The sequence below is a fragment of the Anomaloglossus baeobatrachus genome, chromosome 12, assembly GCF_048569485.1.
Source record: "Anomaloglossus baeobatrachus isolate aAnoBae1 chromosome 12, aAnoBae1.hap1, whole genome shotgun sequence".
NCBI classification, from domain to species: domain Eukaryota; kingdom Metazoa; phylum Chordata; class Amphibia; order Anura; family Aromobatidae; genus Anomaloglossus; species Anomaloglossus baeobatrachus.
In genome coordinates this window covers 36,354,728-36,373,423 of record NC_134364.1, presented here as the reverse complement: position 1 = coordinate 36,373,423, position 18,696 = coordinate 36,354,728, and the positions used below count along the sequence as shown (strand labels likewise).

General features: G+C 52.3%; 1 protein-coding gene across 1 annotated transcript in view; it reads left to right on the top strand.

Moving 5' to 3' along the window:
- The window catches only part of EIF2AK4 (eukaryotic translation initiation factor 2 alpha kinase 4), a 231,835-nt gene that overhangs the window by 22,179 nt on the left and 190,960 nt on the right, over positions 1–18,696 (top strand). The window contains exons 7-8 of the mRNA XM_075330727.1: positions 5,170–5,282; positions 5,391–5,548. Of these exons, the coding sequence (XP_075186842.1) occupies positions 5,170–5,282; positions 5,391–5,548 (271 nt within the window). The remainder of the gene's footprint in view (positions 1–5,169; positions 5,283–5,390; positions 5,549–18,696) is intronic.

The window sequence follows — 18,696 nt, the reverse complement described above, 5'->3', positions numbered from 1 at the left end:
CCAAGCCCTGGGGCCGGGCTCCATCCACAGACCCAGAGAACCTGCTGGATTTGGAGCGGGAGTGCCGTTCAGGGACAAGGCCCTGCAACTTTCAGGTACTCTGTGTCCCCGGCAGGCACGGACACTCTCAAGGCTTGCTGAGCGTTATAGTGCGCCGGGGACAGTAGCGCTGTGCGCTGGGGTTAGGTCACTGCAGCTTTGCTGAGTGACATTACATGTTGGAAACTACTGCGCCGACCGCTCCTGGAGCGGCGGCGCAGCTGCGACTTGTGGTGCGCCGGGGACTTTGCGCCGACCGCGCTTTTACGGCGGCGGCGCTTCTAACTTTAGCCCCCGGCTTCTGCGGCCTAGCGCCGCTTCGTTCCCGCCCCCACCCTGTCAATCAGGGTAGGGGAGAGACGCTGCTCAATTGGCAGCGCCGAGGGCTGGAGCTTTATTTACATGCTCCAGCCCTCTCACTAGGCACAGTGGGAAGCAGGCTTCCCGCTCTTCGTCTGTATACGCCCAGGGCCCGCCCCCCCTCTCCACAAGGACGCCGGCAGCCATTACACATGCGGTCTGGCTGGGGAAAGGCAGCAGGCTCTGGGAGACCCAGACTAAAGGGATAGAGACTTGCAGTCCGGACAGGCCATGGGCAATCTGGATCAGTGCTCCCTGGCCATCCTCATATGGAATGTTGGATCTTTCTCCCTCAGCTCCCCCAGCGGAGGAGTCAGCTTCACAGCAGGAGAAGTCCCATTTCAGTAGCTCAAACGTATATTGAGTATTTTTCTGGCCACGCTGACTTCAGAGAAGCAGTCCAGGAACACCACGCTTACCAGATAAGCGTTTTCTCCAAACGTATTACGGATACACGTTATCCCTTTCCCCCTGACGTGGTCAAGCGCTGGACCCAGGGTCCAAAGGTGGATTCTCCAATCTCCAGGTTTGCGGCTAGAGCCATAGTTGCAGTGGAGATGGGACTTCACTTAAAGATGCCATTGACTGACAGATGGACTCTGGTTGAAATCTGTCTATGAGGCTATCGGCGTGTCGGTTGCTCCGGCATTCACAGCCGTAGGGGCACCCTAAGCTTCAGCTGTTCTTGCGCAGCTGGTCTTGAGCATATGTACATCTGTGCCGCAGGGGCGTCCGTAACCTCGCAATGTCTGCATTGCGACTTACCCTATTAACGCAGTCCTGGAAGGACAGTCGAGGTTTCGGTCCTTCCCAAACTCGGGCAGGTCCCAATTGTCCTCGTCCAAAAGGGCTGAAAAGCCTCAGAGGGGCTCAGCTTCCGGCCGGGCTCAATCACGCCCAAGGAAGGCAGACGGAGGAACCGCTACCAAGGCGGTCTCCTCATGACTCTCAGCTCTCTCATCTCTCCGCATCCGCGGTTGATGGCAGACTCGCTCGCCTTTAACGACATTTAGCTGCCACAGGTCACAGTCCGGTGGGTGAGGGACATTGTGCCCACGTGCACAGGGCAGAGTTCTGTTCTCGTCCTCCGACTCGATTCTTCAGACCGTCCCCACCTCCCCACCGAGCCGATGCTCTTCTGCAGGCAGAAGGAGTGGTAATCCCTGTTCCTCTTCAGGAACAAGACACGGTTTTCCTCCAATCTGGTTGTGGTGCCAAAAAAGGATGGCTCTTTCCGTTCCGTTCTGGACCTAAAACTGCTCAACAAGCACGTGGAGGCCAGGCGGTTCCGGATGAAACCCTCCGCTCCGTCATTGCCTCAATGTCTCAAGGAAATTTCCTAGCATCAATAGACATCAAAGATGCTTATCTCCACGTGCCGATTGCTACAGAGCCCATCTTCAGTTCGTAGCTCTGCCATTCGGTCTGGCGACAGCCCCACGGGTGTTCACCAAGGTCATGGCGGCAGGGGTAGCAGTCTTGCACTCACAGGGACACTCTGTGATCCCTTACTTGGACGATCTACTTGGCAAGGCACCCTCTCAGGAGGCATGCCAACTCAGCCTGAATGTTGCGCTGGAGACTCTCCAGACGTTCGGGTGGATCATCAACTTCTCAAAGTCAAACCTGTCACCGACCCAATCACTAACGTATCTTGGCATGGAGTTTCATACCCTCTCAGCGCTAGTGAAGCTTCCGCTGGACAAGCAGCGGTCACTACAGACTGGGGTGCAGACTCTCCTTCAAGGTCAGTCGCACTCCTTAAGACGCCTCATGCACTTCCTCGGGAAGATGGTGGCGGCAATGGAGGCGGTTCCGTTTACGCAGTTTCATCTGCGTCCACTTCAATGGGACATTCTCCGCCAATGGGACGGGAAGTCAACATCCCTGAACAGGAAAGTATCCCTTTCACAGACGGCCAAGGACTCTCTGCAATGGTGGCTTCTTCCCACCTCATTATCACAGGGAAGATCCTTCCTACCACCGTCTTGGGCGGTGGTCACGACAGACGCGAGTCTGTCAGGGTGGGGAGCAGTTTTTCTCCACCACAGGGCTCAGGGTACGTGGACTCAGCAGGAGTCCACCCTTCAGATCAATGTTCTGGAAATCAGAGCAGTGTATCTTGCCCTACTAGCCTTCCAGCAGTGGCTGGAAGGAAGGCAGATCCGAATTCAGTCGGACAACTCCACAGCGGTGGCATACATCAACCACCAAGGGGGGACACGCAGTCTGCAAGCCTTCCAGGAAGTCCGGCGGATTCTGATGTGGGTGGAAGCCTCGGCCTCCACCATATCCGCAGTTCACATCCCCGGCGTAGAAAATTGGGAAGCAGGCTTCCTCAGTCGCCAGGGCATGGACGCAGGGGAATGGTCCCTTCACCCGGACGTGTTTCAGGAAATCTGTCGCCGATGGGGAAGGCCGGACGTCGACCTAATGGCGTCCCGGCACAACAACAAGGTCCCAACCTTCATGGCACGGTCTCGCGATCAAAGAGCTCTGGCGGCAGACGCCCTAGTGCAAGATTGGTCGCAGTTCCGGCTCCCTTATGTGTTTCCACCTCTGGCACTCTTGCAGAGTGCTACGCAAGTTCAGATCCGATTGCAGCCGCGTCATACTCGTCGCCCTAGACTGGCCGAGGAGGGCGTGGTATCCGGATCTGTGGCATCTCACGGTCGACCAACCGTGGGCACTACCAGACCGACCAGACTTACTGTCCCAAGGGCCGTTTTTCCATCGGAATTCTGCGGCCCTGAACCTGACTGTATGGCCATTGAGTCCTGGATCCTAGCGTCTTCAGGATTATCCCAAGGGGTCGTTGCCACCATGAGACAGGCTAGGAAGCCCACGTCCGCTAAAATCTACCACAGAACGTGGAGGATATTCTTATCCTGGTGCTCTGCTCAGGGAGTGTCTCCCTGGCCATTTGCATTGCCTACCTTTTTATCTTTCCTGCAATCTGGGTTAGAAAAAGGTTTGTCGCTTGGCTCCCTTAAAGGTCAGGTCTCGGCGCTATCCGTATTTTTTCAGAGGCGTTTAGCACGCCTTCCTAAGATGCGCACGTTCCTACAGGGGGTTTGCCATATCGTACCCCCGTACAAGCGGCCGTTAGATCCAGGGGATCTGAACAGGGTACTAGTTGCCCTCCAGGAGCCGCCCTTCGAGCCTCTGAGGGAGGTTTCACTTTCTAGACTACAGAAAGTGGCTTTTCTGGTAGCGATCACATCTCTTCGGAGAGTGTCTGAGCTGGCAGCGCTGTCATCCAAGGCTCCCTTCCTGGTCTTCCACCAGGAACAAGGTAGTGCTGCGCCCCATTCAGGAGTTTCTCCCGAAGGTGGTATCCTCTTTTCATCTTAATCAGGATATCTCTTTGCCTTCATTTTGTCCTCATGCAGTTCATCGGTATGAGAAGGATTTACATTTGTTAGATCTGGTGAGAGCACTCAGAATCTACATTTCCCGCACGGCGCCCTTGCGCCGTTCGGATGCACTCTTTGTCCTTGTCGCTGGTAAGCGCAAAGGGTCGCAGGCTTCTAAGGCCACCCTGGCTCGATGGATCAAAGAACCAATTCTTGAAGCCTACCGTTCTGCTGGGCTTCCGGTTCCATCAGGGCTGAAGGCCCATTCTACCAGAGCCGTGGGTGCGTCCTGGGCATTGCGACACCAGGCTACGGCTCAACAGGTGTGCCAGGCAGCTACCTGGTCGAGTCTGCACACTTTCACCAAACATTATCAGGTGCATACCTATGCTTCGGCGGACGCCAGCCTAGGTAGAAGAGTCCTGCAGGCGGCAGTTGCCTCCCTATAGGGGAGGGCTGTCTTGCAGCTCTATCATGAGGTATTCTTTACCCACCCAGGGACAGCTTTTGGACGTCCCAATCGTCTGGGTCTCCCAATGGAGCGCCGAAGAAGAAGGGAATTTTGTTACTTACCGTAAATTCCTTTTCTTCTAGCTCCTATTGGGAGACCCAGCACCCGCCCTGTTGTCCTTCGGGATTTTTGGGTTTTTTCGGGTACACATGTTGTTCATGTTGAACGGTTTTTCAGTTCTCCGATGTTACTCGGAGTGAATTTGTTTAAACCAGTTATTGGCTTTCCTCCTTCTTGCTTTTGCACTAAAACTGGTGAGCCAGTGATCCCACTGGGGGTGTATAGCCAGAAGGGGAGGGGCCTTACACTTTTTAGTGTAATGCTTTGTGTGGCCTCCGGAGGCAGTAGCTATACACCCAATCGTCTGGGTCTCCCAATAGGAGCTAGAAGAAAAGGAATTTACGGTAAGTAACAAAATTCCCTTCTTTTGGCATTTTTTTATTTTTACTTTTTAGGATGCAGGTTAGATAGCTGCCACTGCTTCTGCAAAAAAGTTAATTCATTTGGTAGTAAGGTAATTATTACAGCATTACATGATCCAAAGACTATTGATACAACTCTGTCAGGATCAGTCATTGCCCACGAAACGAAGACCTCCTACCCAAACTTTTTTAAAATGATACTATATATTGAGACAAAATTAAATAGAAATATTTAAGTGAAGCAGAGTTAGGAAAAAAACGAGATGAGGAGGAACAGGCCAAGAACAGCGTTGCGATTATTTACGGAAAGCGCACAAAATAGAACCAAGTATTGGTGAAGGCGCAGGTGTAGAGTTGTCTACTTTTTTAGGTAAAGCCCTTTCAAAGTTTTGCCTATTTGAGTATTGTATACATGTAGCCCAATGTAATATTGTAAGGTTATGATTTCTGGTTCCCCCCACCTTCTTTTTTTCTTACAAAGACGTGACCGGCAGTATTCTGTGTCCAGTGACGACAGTGCATCAAATTACGAAGTGATGACGTTTGACATTGGTTGCAACGGTCAACTAGTGGTACACAGGGGAAAGTGCGTTGGTGAGTTACAGTGGAGCATCAAATTCGTCTTTTTCGTACTTACGGTAAATGGAAGAAGTGGTGTTATCTGTCGTATACTTATGTATTTCCCCTGTACATCACATACAGGAAAAGACGAGCAACTGGGCAAATCCATTTATAATGGCTTAGAAATGACGTCAGGACATTTTGTGGTGATTTATGAATGGGTTCTACAGTGGGAAAAGAAGATGGGAAAGTTTCTTACCAACCAGGAAAGAGAAAAAATTGACAAGTGTAAAAAACTGGTAAGAGGCAAGTGGGAGTGGGGGGAGGTGGGGGTTATGCTTTTATTCTGCATATATATATATATATATATATATATATATATATATATATATATATATATATATATATATATATATATATATATATATATATATATATATATATATATATATATATATATATATATATATATATACACATACATACATACATACATACATACATACATACATACATACATACATACATACATGTATATATACTACAGACCAAAAGTTTGGACACACCTTCTCATTCAAAGAGTTTTCTTTATTTTCAGGACTCTGAAAATTGTAGATTCACAGTGAAGGCATCAAAACTATGAATTAACACATGTGGAATGAAATACTTAAAGTGTGAAACAACTGAAAGAAGGGAATTTTGTTTACTTACCGTAAATTCCTTTTCTTCTAGCTCTAATTGGGAGACCCAGACAATTGGGTGTATAGGCTATGCCTCCGGAGGCCGCACAAAGTATTACACTCAAAAGTGTTAAGCCCCTCCCCTTCTGCCTATACACCCCCTGTGCTCCCACGGGCTCCTCAGTTTTGGTGCAAAAGCAAGAAGGAGGAAAAAGAATTATAAACTGGTTTAAAGTAACTTCAATCCGAAGGAATATCGGAGAACTGAAACCATTCAACATGAACAACATGTGTACACAAAAAACAGGGGCGGGTGCTGGGTCTCCCAATTAGAGCTAGAAGAAAAGGAATTTACGGTAAGTAAACAAAATTCCCTTCTTCTTTGTCGCTCTATTGGGAGACCCAGACAATTGGGACGTCCAAAAGCAGTCCCTGGGTGGGTAAAATAATACCTCGTAAGAGCCGTAAAACGGCCTCTTCCTACAGGTGGGCAACCGCCGCCTGAAGGACTCGTCTACCTAGGCTGGCATCCGCCGAAGCATAGGTATGCACCTGATAGTGCTTCGTGAAAGTGTACAGGCTTGACCAGGTAGCCGCCTGACACACCTGCTGAGCCGTAGCCTGGTGCCTCAAAGCCCAGGACGCGCCCACGGCTCTGGTAGAATGGGCCTTCAGCCCTGAGGGAACCGGAAGCCCAGCCGAATGGTAAGCTTCGATAATTGGCTCCTTGATCCACCGAGCCAGGGTTGAGTTGGAAGCCTGTGACCCTTTACGCTGGCCAGCGACAAGGACAAAGAATGCATCCGAGCGGCGCAGGGGCGCCGTACGAGAAATGTAGAGTCTGAGTGCTCTCACCAGATCTAACAAGTGCAAATCCTTTTCACATTGGTGAACTGGATGAGGACAAAAAGAAGGTAAGGAGATATCCTGATTGAGATGAAAGGGGGATACCACCTTAGGGAGCAATTCCAGAACCAGACGCAGAACCACCTTGTCCTGGTGAAACACCAGGAAAGGGTTTTGCATGACAGCGCTGCTAGCTCAGACACTCTCCGAAGTGAAGTGACTGCTACTAGAAAAACCACTTTCTGCGAAAGGCGTGAGAGAGAAATATCCCTCATTGGCTCGAATGGTGGTTTCTGAAGAACCATCAGCACCCTGTTCAGATCCCAGGGTTCTAACGGCCGCTTGTAAGGAGGAACGATGTGACAAACCCCCTGCAGGAACGTGCGTACCTGTGGAAGTCTGGCTAGGCGCTTCTGGAAAAACACAGAGAGCGCTGAGACTTGTCCCTTAAGGGAGCCGAGCGACAAACCCTTTTCCAGTCCAGATTGAAGGAAGGACAGAAAAGTGGGCAAGGCCAAAGGCCAGGGAGAAAAACCCACAGCAGAGCATCATGACAGGAAAATTTTCCACGTCCTGTGTTAGATCTTGGCGGACGTTGGTTTCCTAACCTGTCCCATAGTGGCAATGACCTCTTGAGATAATCCTGAAGACGCTAAGATCCAGGACTCAATGGCCACAGTGTCAGGTTGAGGGCCGCAGAATTCAAATGGAAAAACGGCCCTTGAGACAGCAAGTCTGGTCGGTCTGGTAGTGCCCACGTTTGGCCGACCGTGAGATGCCACAGATCCGGGTACCACGACCTCCTCGGCCAGTCTGGAGCGACGAGGATGGCGCGGCGGCAGTCGGACCTGATCTTGCGTAACACTCTGGGCAACAGTGCCAGAGGAGGAAACACATAAGGGAGTTGAAACTGCGACCAATCCTGAACTAAGGCGTCTGCCGCCAGAGCTCTGTGATCTTGAGACCGTGCCATGAATGTCGGGACCTTGTTGTTGTGCCGGGACGCCATTAGGTCGACGTCCGGCATCCCCCAGCGGCAACAGATCTCCTGAAACACGTCCGGGTGAAGGGACCATTCCCCTGCGTCCATGCCCTGGCGACTGAGAAAGTCTGCTTCCCAGTTTTCTACGCCCGGGATGTGAACTGCGGATATGGTGGAGGCTGTGGCTTCCACCCATAGCAGAATCCGCCGGACTTCCTGGAAGGCTTGCCGACTGCGTGTTCCGCCTTGGTGGTTGATGTATGCCACCGGTGTGGAGTTGTCCGACTGAATTCGGATCTGCTTGCCTTCCAGCCACGGCTGGAACGCCTTTAGGGCAAGATACACTGCCCTTATCTCCAGAACATTGATCTGAAGGGAGGACTCTGGCTGAGTCCAAGTACCCTGAGCCCTGTGGTGGAAAAAGACCGCTCCCCACCCTGACAGGCTCGCGTCCGCGTGACCACAGCCCAGGATGGGGGTAGGAAGGATTTCCCCTTCGACAATGAAGTGGGAAGAAGCCACCACCGAAGGGAGGCTTTGGCTGCCTGAGAAAGGGAGACGTTCCTGTCGAGGGACGTCGACTTCCTGTCCCATTTGCGGAGAATGTCCCATTGAAGTGGACGCAGATGAAACTGCGCAAAAGGAACTGCCTCCATTGCTGCTACCATCTTCCCTAGGAAGTGCATGAGGCGCCTCAAGGGGTGTGACTGGCCTTGAAGGAGAGATTGCACCCCTGTCTGTAGTGAACGCTGTTTGTCCAGCGGAAGCTTCACTATCGCTGAGAGTATGAAACTCCATGCCAAGATATGTCAGTGATTGGGCCGGTGTCAGATTTGACTTTGGAAAATTGATGATCCACCCGAAACTCTGGAGAGTCTCCAAAGCAATGTTCAGGCTGTGTTGGCATGCCACTTGAGAGGGTGCCTTGACAAGCAGATCGTCTAAGTAAGGGATCACCGAGTGTCCCTGAGAGTGCAGAACTGCTACTACTGTTGCCATGACCTTGGTGAAGACCCGTGGGGCTGTCGCCAGGCCGAAAGGCAGTGCTACGAACTGAAGGTGTTCGTCCCCTATGGCGAAACGCAGGAAGCGCTGATGCTCTGGAGCAATCGGTACGTGGAGATAAGCATCTTTGATGTCGATTGATGCTAGGAAATCTCCTTGGGACATTGAGGCGATGACGGAGCGGAGCGATTCCATCCGGAACCGCCTGGTTTTTACGTGTTTGTTGAGCAGTTTTAGGTCCAGAACAGGACGGAAGGATCCGTCCTTTTTCGGCACCACAAACAAGTTGGAGTAAAAACCGTGACCCTGTTGCTGAATAGGAACAGGGACCACCACTCCGTCTGCCTTCAGAGTGCACACCGCCTGAAGAAGAGCATCGGCTCGCTCGGGGGGCGGAGATGTTCTGAAGAATCGAGTCGGAGGACGAGAGCTGAACCCTATCCTGTAACCGTGAGACAGAATGTCTCTCACCCAACGGTCTTTTACCTGTGGCAGCCAGGCGCCGCAAAAGCGGGAAAGCCTGCCACCGACCGAGGATGCGGTTTGAAGAGGCCGAAAGTCCTGAGGAGGCCGCTTTGGGAGCGGTTCCTCCGGCGGTCTTTTTGGACGTGACTTAGACCGCCATGAATCGGAGTTCCTCTGATCCTTCTGAGGCCTTTTGGACGAGGAGAATTGAGACCTGCCCGCGGACCGAAAGGACCGAAACCTCGATTGTACCTTCCGTGGTTGAGGTCTGTTTGGTTTGGACTGGGGTAAGGATGAGTCCTTTCACTTGGATTGTTTAATGATTTCATCCAATCGCTCACCAAACAGGCGGTCGCCAGAAAATGGCAAACCGGTTAAGAACTTTTTGGAAGCAGAGTCTGCCTTCCATTCACGTAGCCACATGGCCCTGCGGACTGCCACCGAATTGGCGGATGCTACCGCCGTACGGCTCGCAGAGTCCAGGACAGCATTAATGGCGTAGGACGCAAACGCCGACGCCTGAGAGGTTAAGGACACCACTTGCGGAGCAGACGTACGTGTGACTGCATTAATCTGCGCATGACAAGCTGAGATAGCTTGGAGTGCCCATACGGCTGCGAATGCTGGAGCAAAAGACGCGCCGATAGCTTCATAGATGGATTTCAACCAGAGCTCCATCTGTCTGTCAGTGGCATCTTTGAGTGAAGCCCCGTCTTCCACTGCAAGTATGGATCTAGCTGCCAGTCTGGAGATTGGAGGATCCACTTTGGGACACTGAGCCCAACTTTTGACCACGTCAGGGGAACAGGATAACGTGTATCCTTAAGGCGCTTTGAAAAAAACGCTTATCAGGACAGGCACGGTGATTCTGGACTGCCTCTCTGAAATCAGAGTGGTCCAGAAACATGCTCAGTGTACGCTTGGGAAACCTGAAACGGAATTTCTCCTGCTGAGAAGCTGACTCCTCCACTGGAGGAGCTGAGGGAGAAATATCCAACTTTGATTGATGGACGCAATAAGATCGTTCACTATGGCGTCCCCGTCAGGCGTATCAAGATTGAGAGCGGCCTCAGGATCAGAATCCTGATCAACTGTCTCCGCTTCATCAACCAGAGGTTCCCCCGCTGAGACCCTGACCAATATGAAGATGTCGAGGGGATTTCCCAGCGAGCTCGCTTAGTCGGTCAGGGGCTGGGGTCTGTATCAGGGACCTCACCCTGGGATCTATGAGACACCCCGGGGGTACCTTCTCATAGTGGCAATGCTGGTCCAACTGAGGGGGGCCAGGGAGCAATGATTCAACAGTGCCCCTGTGCTGAGATACCGGTCTGGATTACTCAGTGGATCCTGCCGGTAGCGGGGTCGTACATGCGGCGCAGGCAGCATAGTAAGCCTGTGTTTGGCACTCCTGCCTTTTATGGGCGCCATGCTGTTGTCTTCCCTGAGCAACACAATATATATATCCAGAATCAACTGTGCACCATAAAGTGTAAAGTATATCTTATAAACATATAATTTAAAATTACACTCCTGCAGAAATGTGGCTAGCACCACAGATGCTGCATGCCCCCCGCTTAAAGCGGTTGTGAGGCCACCAGGGTCCCTGCCTGGGTCTGTCAGAATTTGTCCCCCTCTGCAGCGTTCAAGGAGCTGACAGGAATGTCCTGAGGAGAGGAGGGAGCCGTGGGCGTGACCCAGAAAGTGCGGGAACTGGTGCCTGCACTGTGCACAGTGAGGGGAGTGGAGTATGCAAAGCATGCTCCAGCCCTCAGTGCTGCTCGTCCTGTGCAGCTTCCCGCCCTTCCCCTGCTTGTCAGGGCTGTGGGCGGGAGGAAGAAAGACTAGGCCGCAAAAAGCTGGGGACTCGAGTAATAAACGCGGCCGCCGTAAAAGCGCGGCCGCGTGGAAGTCCCCGGCGCACTACAAGTCCCAGCCGCGCCTCAGTGTTAAACATGGCGGCGGCGGTCAGCGCGGTAGTCTCCCTACATAAACACACTCAGCGATGCTGAGTGTGTAATGGCACATTAACCCGGTCAGCGCCGCGGTCCCCGGTGCACTAGCACACCCAGCAATGCTGGAGTGTTGCTGTGCTCGGTCCCCACGGGGACACAGAGTACCTCCAAGTAGCAGGGCCATATCCCTGAACGGTCCCCGGCTCCTATCCATCAGGCTCCCAGGAGTTGTGGATGAAGCCCGGTCTCAGTGCCTGGAGACCGATAGGATCCCACTTCACCAGAGCCCTGAGGGGGGATGGGGAAGGAAAGCAGCATGTGGGCTCCAGCCTCCGTACCCGCAATGGATACCTCAACCTTAACTACACCGCCGACAAAAGTGGGGTGAGAAGGGAGCATGCTGGGGGCCCTATATGGGCCCACTTTTCTTCCATCCGACATAGTCAGCAGCTGCTGCTGACTAATCTGTGGAGCTGTGCTGTGCATGTCTGCCTCCTTCGCACAAAGCAAAAAAACTGAGGAGCCCGTGGGAGCACGGGGGGTGTATAGGCAGAAGGGGAGGGGCTTAACACTTTTAAGTGTAATACTTTGTGCGGCCTCCGGAGGCATAGCCTATACACCCAATTGTCTGGGTCTCCCAATAGAGCGACAAAGAAATGTCTTATATTCTAGGTTCTTCAAAGTAGCCACCTTTTGCTTTTTATTACTGCTTTGCACACTCTTGGCATTTTGTAAGAAAAAATAAGGGGGGGGGGGACCACAAATCATAACCTTACAATATTACATTGGGTTACATGTATACACTTATTAAACCTGACAGGGCACACCTGTGAAGTGAAAACCATTTCCGGTGACTACCTCTTGAAGCTCATCAAGAGAATGCCAAGAGTGTGCAAAGCAGTAATCAAAGCAAAAGGTGGCTACTTTGAAGAATCTAGAATATAAGACATATTTTCAGTTGTTCCACACTTTTTTGTTAAGTATTTCATTCCACATGTGTTATTTCATAGTTTTGATGCCTTCAATGTGAATCTACAATTTTCAAGGAGATAGATACATATATATTTAGGGTCATGGTTTTGCACAGCAATTGCAGAGTCAAAGACTATAATATTTTTTATACCTGAAGCAAATTTTCTGTGTATTTCCTATTGCTATATTATGTTGCCTTATATTGCCCTCTTCTATGACGTCTAGTACGAATGATTAGTTGCAGCTGTCCACTATTTTTGCATTGCTTTATACTGCCATTTCTTCATCGTTCCTATGGGAGACCCAGACCATGGGTGTATAGCTTCTGCCTCCGGAGGACACACAAAGTACTACACTAAAAAGTGTAGCTCCTCCCTCCGAGCATATACACCCCCTGGATAACCAAATATAGCCAGTTCAATGCTTTGTGTTCAGGAAGCACACATCCACACATGCATTCTCATCTGATTTTTGATTTTAAAGAGTTTGAAGAAAAGCGGGTCCAAGCTGGACCCCCGGCATGTCCCTTCTCACGCCACTGTGTCGGCGGTGTTGTTAAGGTTGATTTCAAGGCTGGAGCCTTACATGCCGCGCTCCTTCACCATCCCTCGGGCTCTGGCTTGAAGTGGGAGCCAGCACGGTTCTCACTGCTTTGCAGGAGACCGGTCTCCATCCGCAGCCCTTTCAGGACCCTGCCGGACGGAGCACTCATCCCTCAGGGACCTGGCCCTGCGTCTCACAAGCTAAGTATTTGAGACGTTATTGTCATAGGGTCCCTTGCATCTTTATTGTTGGGGAGAGTGTGTCAGTTTACTTTTGTGACATTTCCGGCCGGTTCTCTGGTTTTCACCTGAGAACCGCGCCGAGGGTGCCTGCGCGCCGGCCGCATTGTAAAATTTAGGCCCCGGCTTCGGCTGAGGCCTAGTTTCGTTTTCACTGCCCCTGCATGTCAGTCATTCAGAGGGACAGTGCGGCGCCGCCCACCGGCCGTTCGGCACAGGGGAGGACACTCCTCTCTGAAGAGATGTTTCCCTCCCCTGTATATCTCCTTGGCCCTCCGGTTCCCGCTCTTGGACTAGGCCCCGCCCCCTCTCCTCGCTCCGGTGCCATTTTATCAGCGTTGTCACACTGATCGGCGCTGGCTGCTGCATCTCTGCATAACCTGTCTGGGGGTCCGAGCTGTGGGATCCGGAGGGCACACAAACGGTCTGGTAAGCCACAACCTCCGGTTGTGGACCTTCTTATACACTCTCTGGGGGTCATTCTGAAGGAGTGTGTTCTTTACTGCAGAGCCCCCACCTCAGCAGCATGTCTCACACTAGGAGCAAGGCTGCAAGGCTGTACTCCATATGCACTGCATGTAAGCTCGTACTGCCTGAACCGAGCACATATCCACATTGTGATGCCTGCTCTAACATGGTGGTGCCTCAGCCTGGAGTCTCCCCAGTGGTCCCTCCGGCTGCTCCGGCCCCGGTGGCTGAACCCCCGGCTTGGGTAGAATTGCAAAAGATGAGGATGTCCAGCTCTTCAGGCAAAAAAATCACGTCTTTATTTTATCATGCAGACACAAAGAATGACATGACCAGCACAATGCGTTTCAGGTGAAAGCACTCACCCTTAATCATGATCATGATTAAGGGTGAGTGCTTTCACCTGAAACGCGTTGTGCTGGTCATGTCATTCTTTGTGTCTGCATGATAAAATAAAAGCGTGATTTATTTGCCTGAAGAGCTGGACATCCTCATCTTTTGCATTATTTTGGGCTGTGGCAGTGCCTGTCCGTGCTCCAGGACGAAATCAAGACTGAGCTTTTTCCACGGTGAGCTGATTCATACTATTGAACTTTTACTTTCTGCTTATTGGGTAGAATTGTTTTCTATCTCCCAGTCCTTTGCCGACTCCATGGGAGAGTTGTCCCGGACTCTGCTGAGCATGCATCAGCCCCCTTCTCAGGGCGCCTCTGCTGCTTCGGCTCGCTCTGCAGAGCTCACAGAGGATTTTTCATCTGCTCCCAGACCCCGTCCTCCTAAAAGGAGACGCAGGGTCCCCTCTCCTTCCTCGTCCCGCGGCTCCGATTCACGAGCTGACTCGCAGGACGAGGAGGATGTCTTTACTGGGGGCTCGGACGCTACCTCCATGTGCCCCATTGATCTGACCGAGGGTGATGCAGATGTTAGTGATTTGATTGCGTCCATTAATTCTGTACTGGACCTCAATCCTCCTGTATCAGAGGAGCAACCCTCTCTGGCAGAAAAGCACCAGTTTACCTCGCCTAAGAGAACAAGGAGTGTGTTCTTTAACCACTCCAGTTTTCAGGCCACTGTGTCCAAGCCCAGAGCCTGTCCTGACAAACGCTTCCCAAAGCGTGGTTCTGATGACCGTTTTCCTTTTCCACCAGAGGTGGTCAAGGAGTAGGCTCACTCACCAAAGGTAGACCCTCCGGTGTCTAGACTCTCAGCCCGGGCAGTTGTATCTGTGGCTGATGGCACCTCACTTAAGGATCCCACTGACCGCCAGGTTGACCTCCTGGCCAAGTCTGTCTATGAGGCGGCAGGGGCCTCGTTCTCCCCATCCTTTGCAGCAGTGTGGGCTCTCAAAGCCATCTCTGCTTCCCTAGAGGAGATGCATTCCCTCACTAGGGACTCTATGCCTGAATTGGTTGCCTTAACTTCCCAGGCTTCAGCCTTTTCATCCTACGCCATGTCTGCCATGCTGGAGGCTTCTCACCGCACTGCGGTGGCTTCGGCTAATTCCCTCGCTATCCGCAGGATCTTGTGGCTTCGAGAGTGGAAGGTAGATGCTTCTTCAAAGAAGTACCTTGCTGGGCTCCCATTTGCTGGGTCCAGGCTGTTCGGTGAACAACTGGATGAAATTATTAAGGAGGCTACTGGCGGGAAGAGTACTTCCTTGCTACAGACTAAAACCAGGAAACCTGTCCAGGGCAGGAACCAGTCGAGGTTTCGTTCCTTTCGTTCCTCTAACTGGTCGTCCTCTAAGCCCTCGGCCTCGTCCACTATCTCAGCCAAGGACCAGAAGCCCACCTGGCGCAAGAAGCCGCGTCCACAGAAGTCCGCAGGAGCTGCTGCCACCAAGGCAGCCTCCTCTTGACTATCTGGCCGAGCCAGCAACGTCCTTGGTCGGTGGCAGGCTCTCTCACTTTGGCGACGTGTGGTTTCAACACGTCTCCGATCAGTGGGTGCGGGATATCATCTCCCACGGCTACAGGATAGAATTCTCTTCCAGCCCGCCAAACAGATTTTTTCTGTCAACTCCTCCCTGCTCCAAGGCCACCGCCTTCTCTCAGGCCGTGGCATCCTTGCAGGCCAACGGAGAAATTGTACCGGTTCCCGCCAGGGAACGGTTCAGAGGTTTCTACTCAAATGTCTTCCTAGTCCCCAAAAAGGACGGTTCCTTCCGGCCCATCCTGGATCTCAAGCTTCTCAACAAGCATGTTCAGGTGCGGCATTTTCGCATGGAGTCTCTGCGATCAGTCATTGCCTCAATGACCCAAGGAGATTTCCTGGCATCCATCGACATCAGAGATGCCTATCTGCATGTGCCAATTGCAGTTTCACACCAGCGTTCGCTACGTTTTGCAATCGGAGAGGAACATTTCCAATTCGTCGCTCTCCCCTTCGGGTTAGCCACGGCCCCTCGAGTATTCACCAAGGTCATGGCAGCAGTGGTTGCGGTTCTGCACCTCCAGGGGTTGGCAGTGATTCCTTACCTGGACGACCTTCTAGTCAAGGCTTCATCCAGTGCAGACTGTCAGCGGAGTGTCTCTCTCACTCTCGCCACTCTTGTTCAATTCGGGTGGCTTGAAAATCTGCCCAAGTCCACTCTGACCGCGACCCGGAAACTCACGTACCTAGGGATGCAATTCGAGACTCTGCCGGCACTTGTCAAGCTGCCCTTAGTCAAGCAGCAGTCCCTCCATCTGGCGGTGCGCTCTCTGCTGAGGCACCGCCGTCATTCCATCAGGCACCTCATGCAGGTGCTGGGTCAGATGGTGGCGTCAATGGAAGCGGTTCCCTTTGCCCAGTTCCATCTGCGTCCTCTGCAGCTGCACATTCTCCGCTGTTGGGACAAGCGGACTTCTTCCTTGCACAGGTTGGTGGCTCTGTCGCCACAGACCAGGAGCTCTCTTCAGTGGTGGCTTCGGCCCCTCTCTCTGTCTCAGGGACGCTCCTTCCTGACCCCGTCCTGGGTGATCCTCACCACGGATGCCAGTCTATCCGGCTGGGGAGCAGTATTTCTCCACCACCGAGCACAGGGCACTTGGACTCCGTCCGAATCAGCCCTCTCGATCAATGTGCTGGAAATCAGAGCTGTGCTCCTAGCTCTCGTAGCCTTTCACCACCTGTTGGCGGGCAAGCACATTCGAGTCCAGTCAGACAATGCGACAGCAGTTGCCTACATCAATCACCAGGGCGGGATTCGCAGCCGCCTGGCAATGTTGGAGGTTCAACGCATCCTTCAGTGGACGGAGGACTCCAAGTCCACCATATCCGCAGTCCACATCCCAGGCGTAGAAAACTGGGAGGCCGATTATCTCAGCCGTCAAACCGTGGACAGCGGCGAGTGGGCTCTGCATCTGGCAGTGTTCCGGTCGATCTGCCGCAAGTGGGGCACTCCGGAAGTGGATCTAATGGCATCCCGGCACAACAACAAGGTCCCGGTTTACGTGGCTCGCTCCCACGATCCTCAGGCCTTTGCAGCGGACGCGCTGGTTCAGGATTGGTCCCAGTTCCGTCTGTCTTACGTGTTTCCCCCTCTAGCTCTCTTGCCCAGAGTCCTGCGCAAGATCAGAATGGAGGGCCGTCGGGTCATCCTCATTGCTCCAGACTGGCCCAGGCGAGCTTGGTACCCAGACCTGCTCCATCTGTCCGTAGAGGTGCCGTGGCATCTCCCGGACCGCCCAGATCTTCTCTCACAAGGTCCGTTTTTCCGCCAGAATTCTGCGGCTCTCAGATTGACGGCGTGGCTCTTGAGTCCTGGATCCTGACGGCTTCCGGCATTCCTCCCGAGGTCATCTCCACTATGACTCAAGCTCGGAAGTCTTCCTTGGCCAAAATTTATCACAGGACTTGGAGAATTTTCCTGTCCTGGTGTCGTTCTTCCTGCCATGCCCCTTGGCCTTTTTCCTTGCCGACCATCCTGTCCTTTCTACAGTCCGGTCTGCAGCTAGGACTATCCCTCAATTCCCTTAAGGGACAGGTCTTGGCTCTGTCAGTGTTGTTCCAGCGGCGTATCTGGCTACTGGCTCAGGTGCGCACCTTCATGCAGTGCGCATCTCACATCATTCCACCTTACCGGCGGCCTTTGGATCCCTGGGACCTTAATCTGGTCCTCACGGCCTTACAGAAACCCCCCTTTGAGCCTCTTAGGGAGGTTTCTTTGTTTCGTCTTTCACAGAAAGTCGTCTTTCTGGTGGCCATAACTTCTCTCAGGAGAGTCTCTGATTTGGCTGCGCTCTCTTTGGAGTCACCTTTTTTGGTTTTTCATCAAGACAAGGTGGTTCTCCGTCCGACTCCGGACTTTCTCCCTAAGGTGGTGTCTCCTTTCCACCTTAACCAGGACATTTCATTGCCTTCCTTTTGTCCGGCTCCTGTTCATCGCTTTGAGAAAGCGTTGCATACTTTAGATCTGGTGCGGGCGCTCCGGATCTATGTGTCTCGCACCGCTGTTCTTAGGCGGTGCACCTCTCTTTTTGTGCTGACCACAGGTCAGCGCAAGGGTCTCTCGGCTTCTAAACCGACCCTAGCTCGTTGGATTAGGTCGGCCATATCCGATGCCTACCAGTGTACTCAGGTGCCTCCCCCGCCGGGGATCAAGGCACACTCGACCAGAGCTGTCGGTGCCTCTTGGGCTTTCAGGCACCAGGCTACGGCTCAGCAAGTCTGTCAGGCTGCCACTTGGTCTAGTCTGCACACCTTTTCGAAGCACTACAAAGTGCACGCTCATGTTTCGGCAGATGCGAGCTTGGGCAGACGCATCCTTCAGGCGGCTGTTGCCCATTTGTGAAGTTAGGTTTTGCCTACTTCTCAGTTTTCTGTTTATTTCCCACCCATGGACTGCTTTGGAACGTCCCATGGTCTGGGTCTCCCATAGGAACGATGAAGAAAAAGAGAATTTTGTTTACTTACCGTAAATTCTTTTTCTTATAGTTCCGTAATGGGAGACCCAGCACCCTCCCTGTTGCCTGTTGGCAGTTTCTTGTTCCGCGTGTTATCACCGGCTGTTGTTGTAGACAGAGGCTCCGATTGTTCCGTTTTTTTGCTCTATCTCTACTTGTGGGTGGCTATTCTCCTTCAGCTTTTGCACTAAACTGGCTATATTTGGTTATCCGGGGGGTGTATATGCTCGGAGGGAGGAGCTACACTTTTTAGTGTAGTACTTTGTGCGTCCTCCGGAGGCAGAAGCTATACACCCATGGTCTGGGTCTCCCATTACGGAACTAATAAGAAAAAGAATTTACGGTAAGTAAACAAAATTCTCTTTATTATGTGTATGATGTAGTCAGCTATGGGAAATGCAGCTACAGA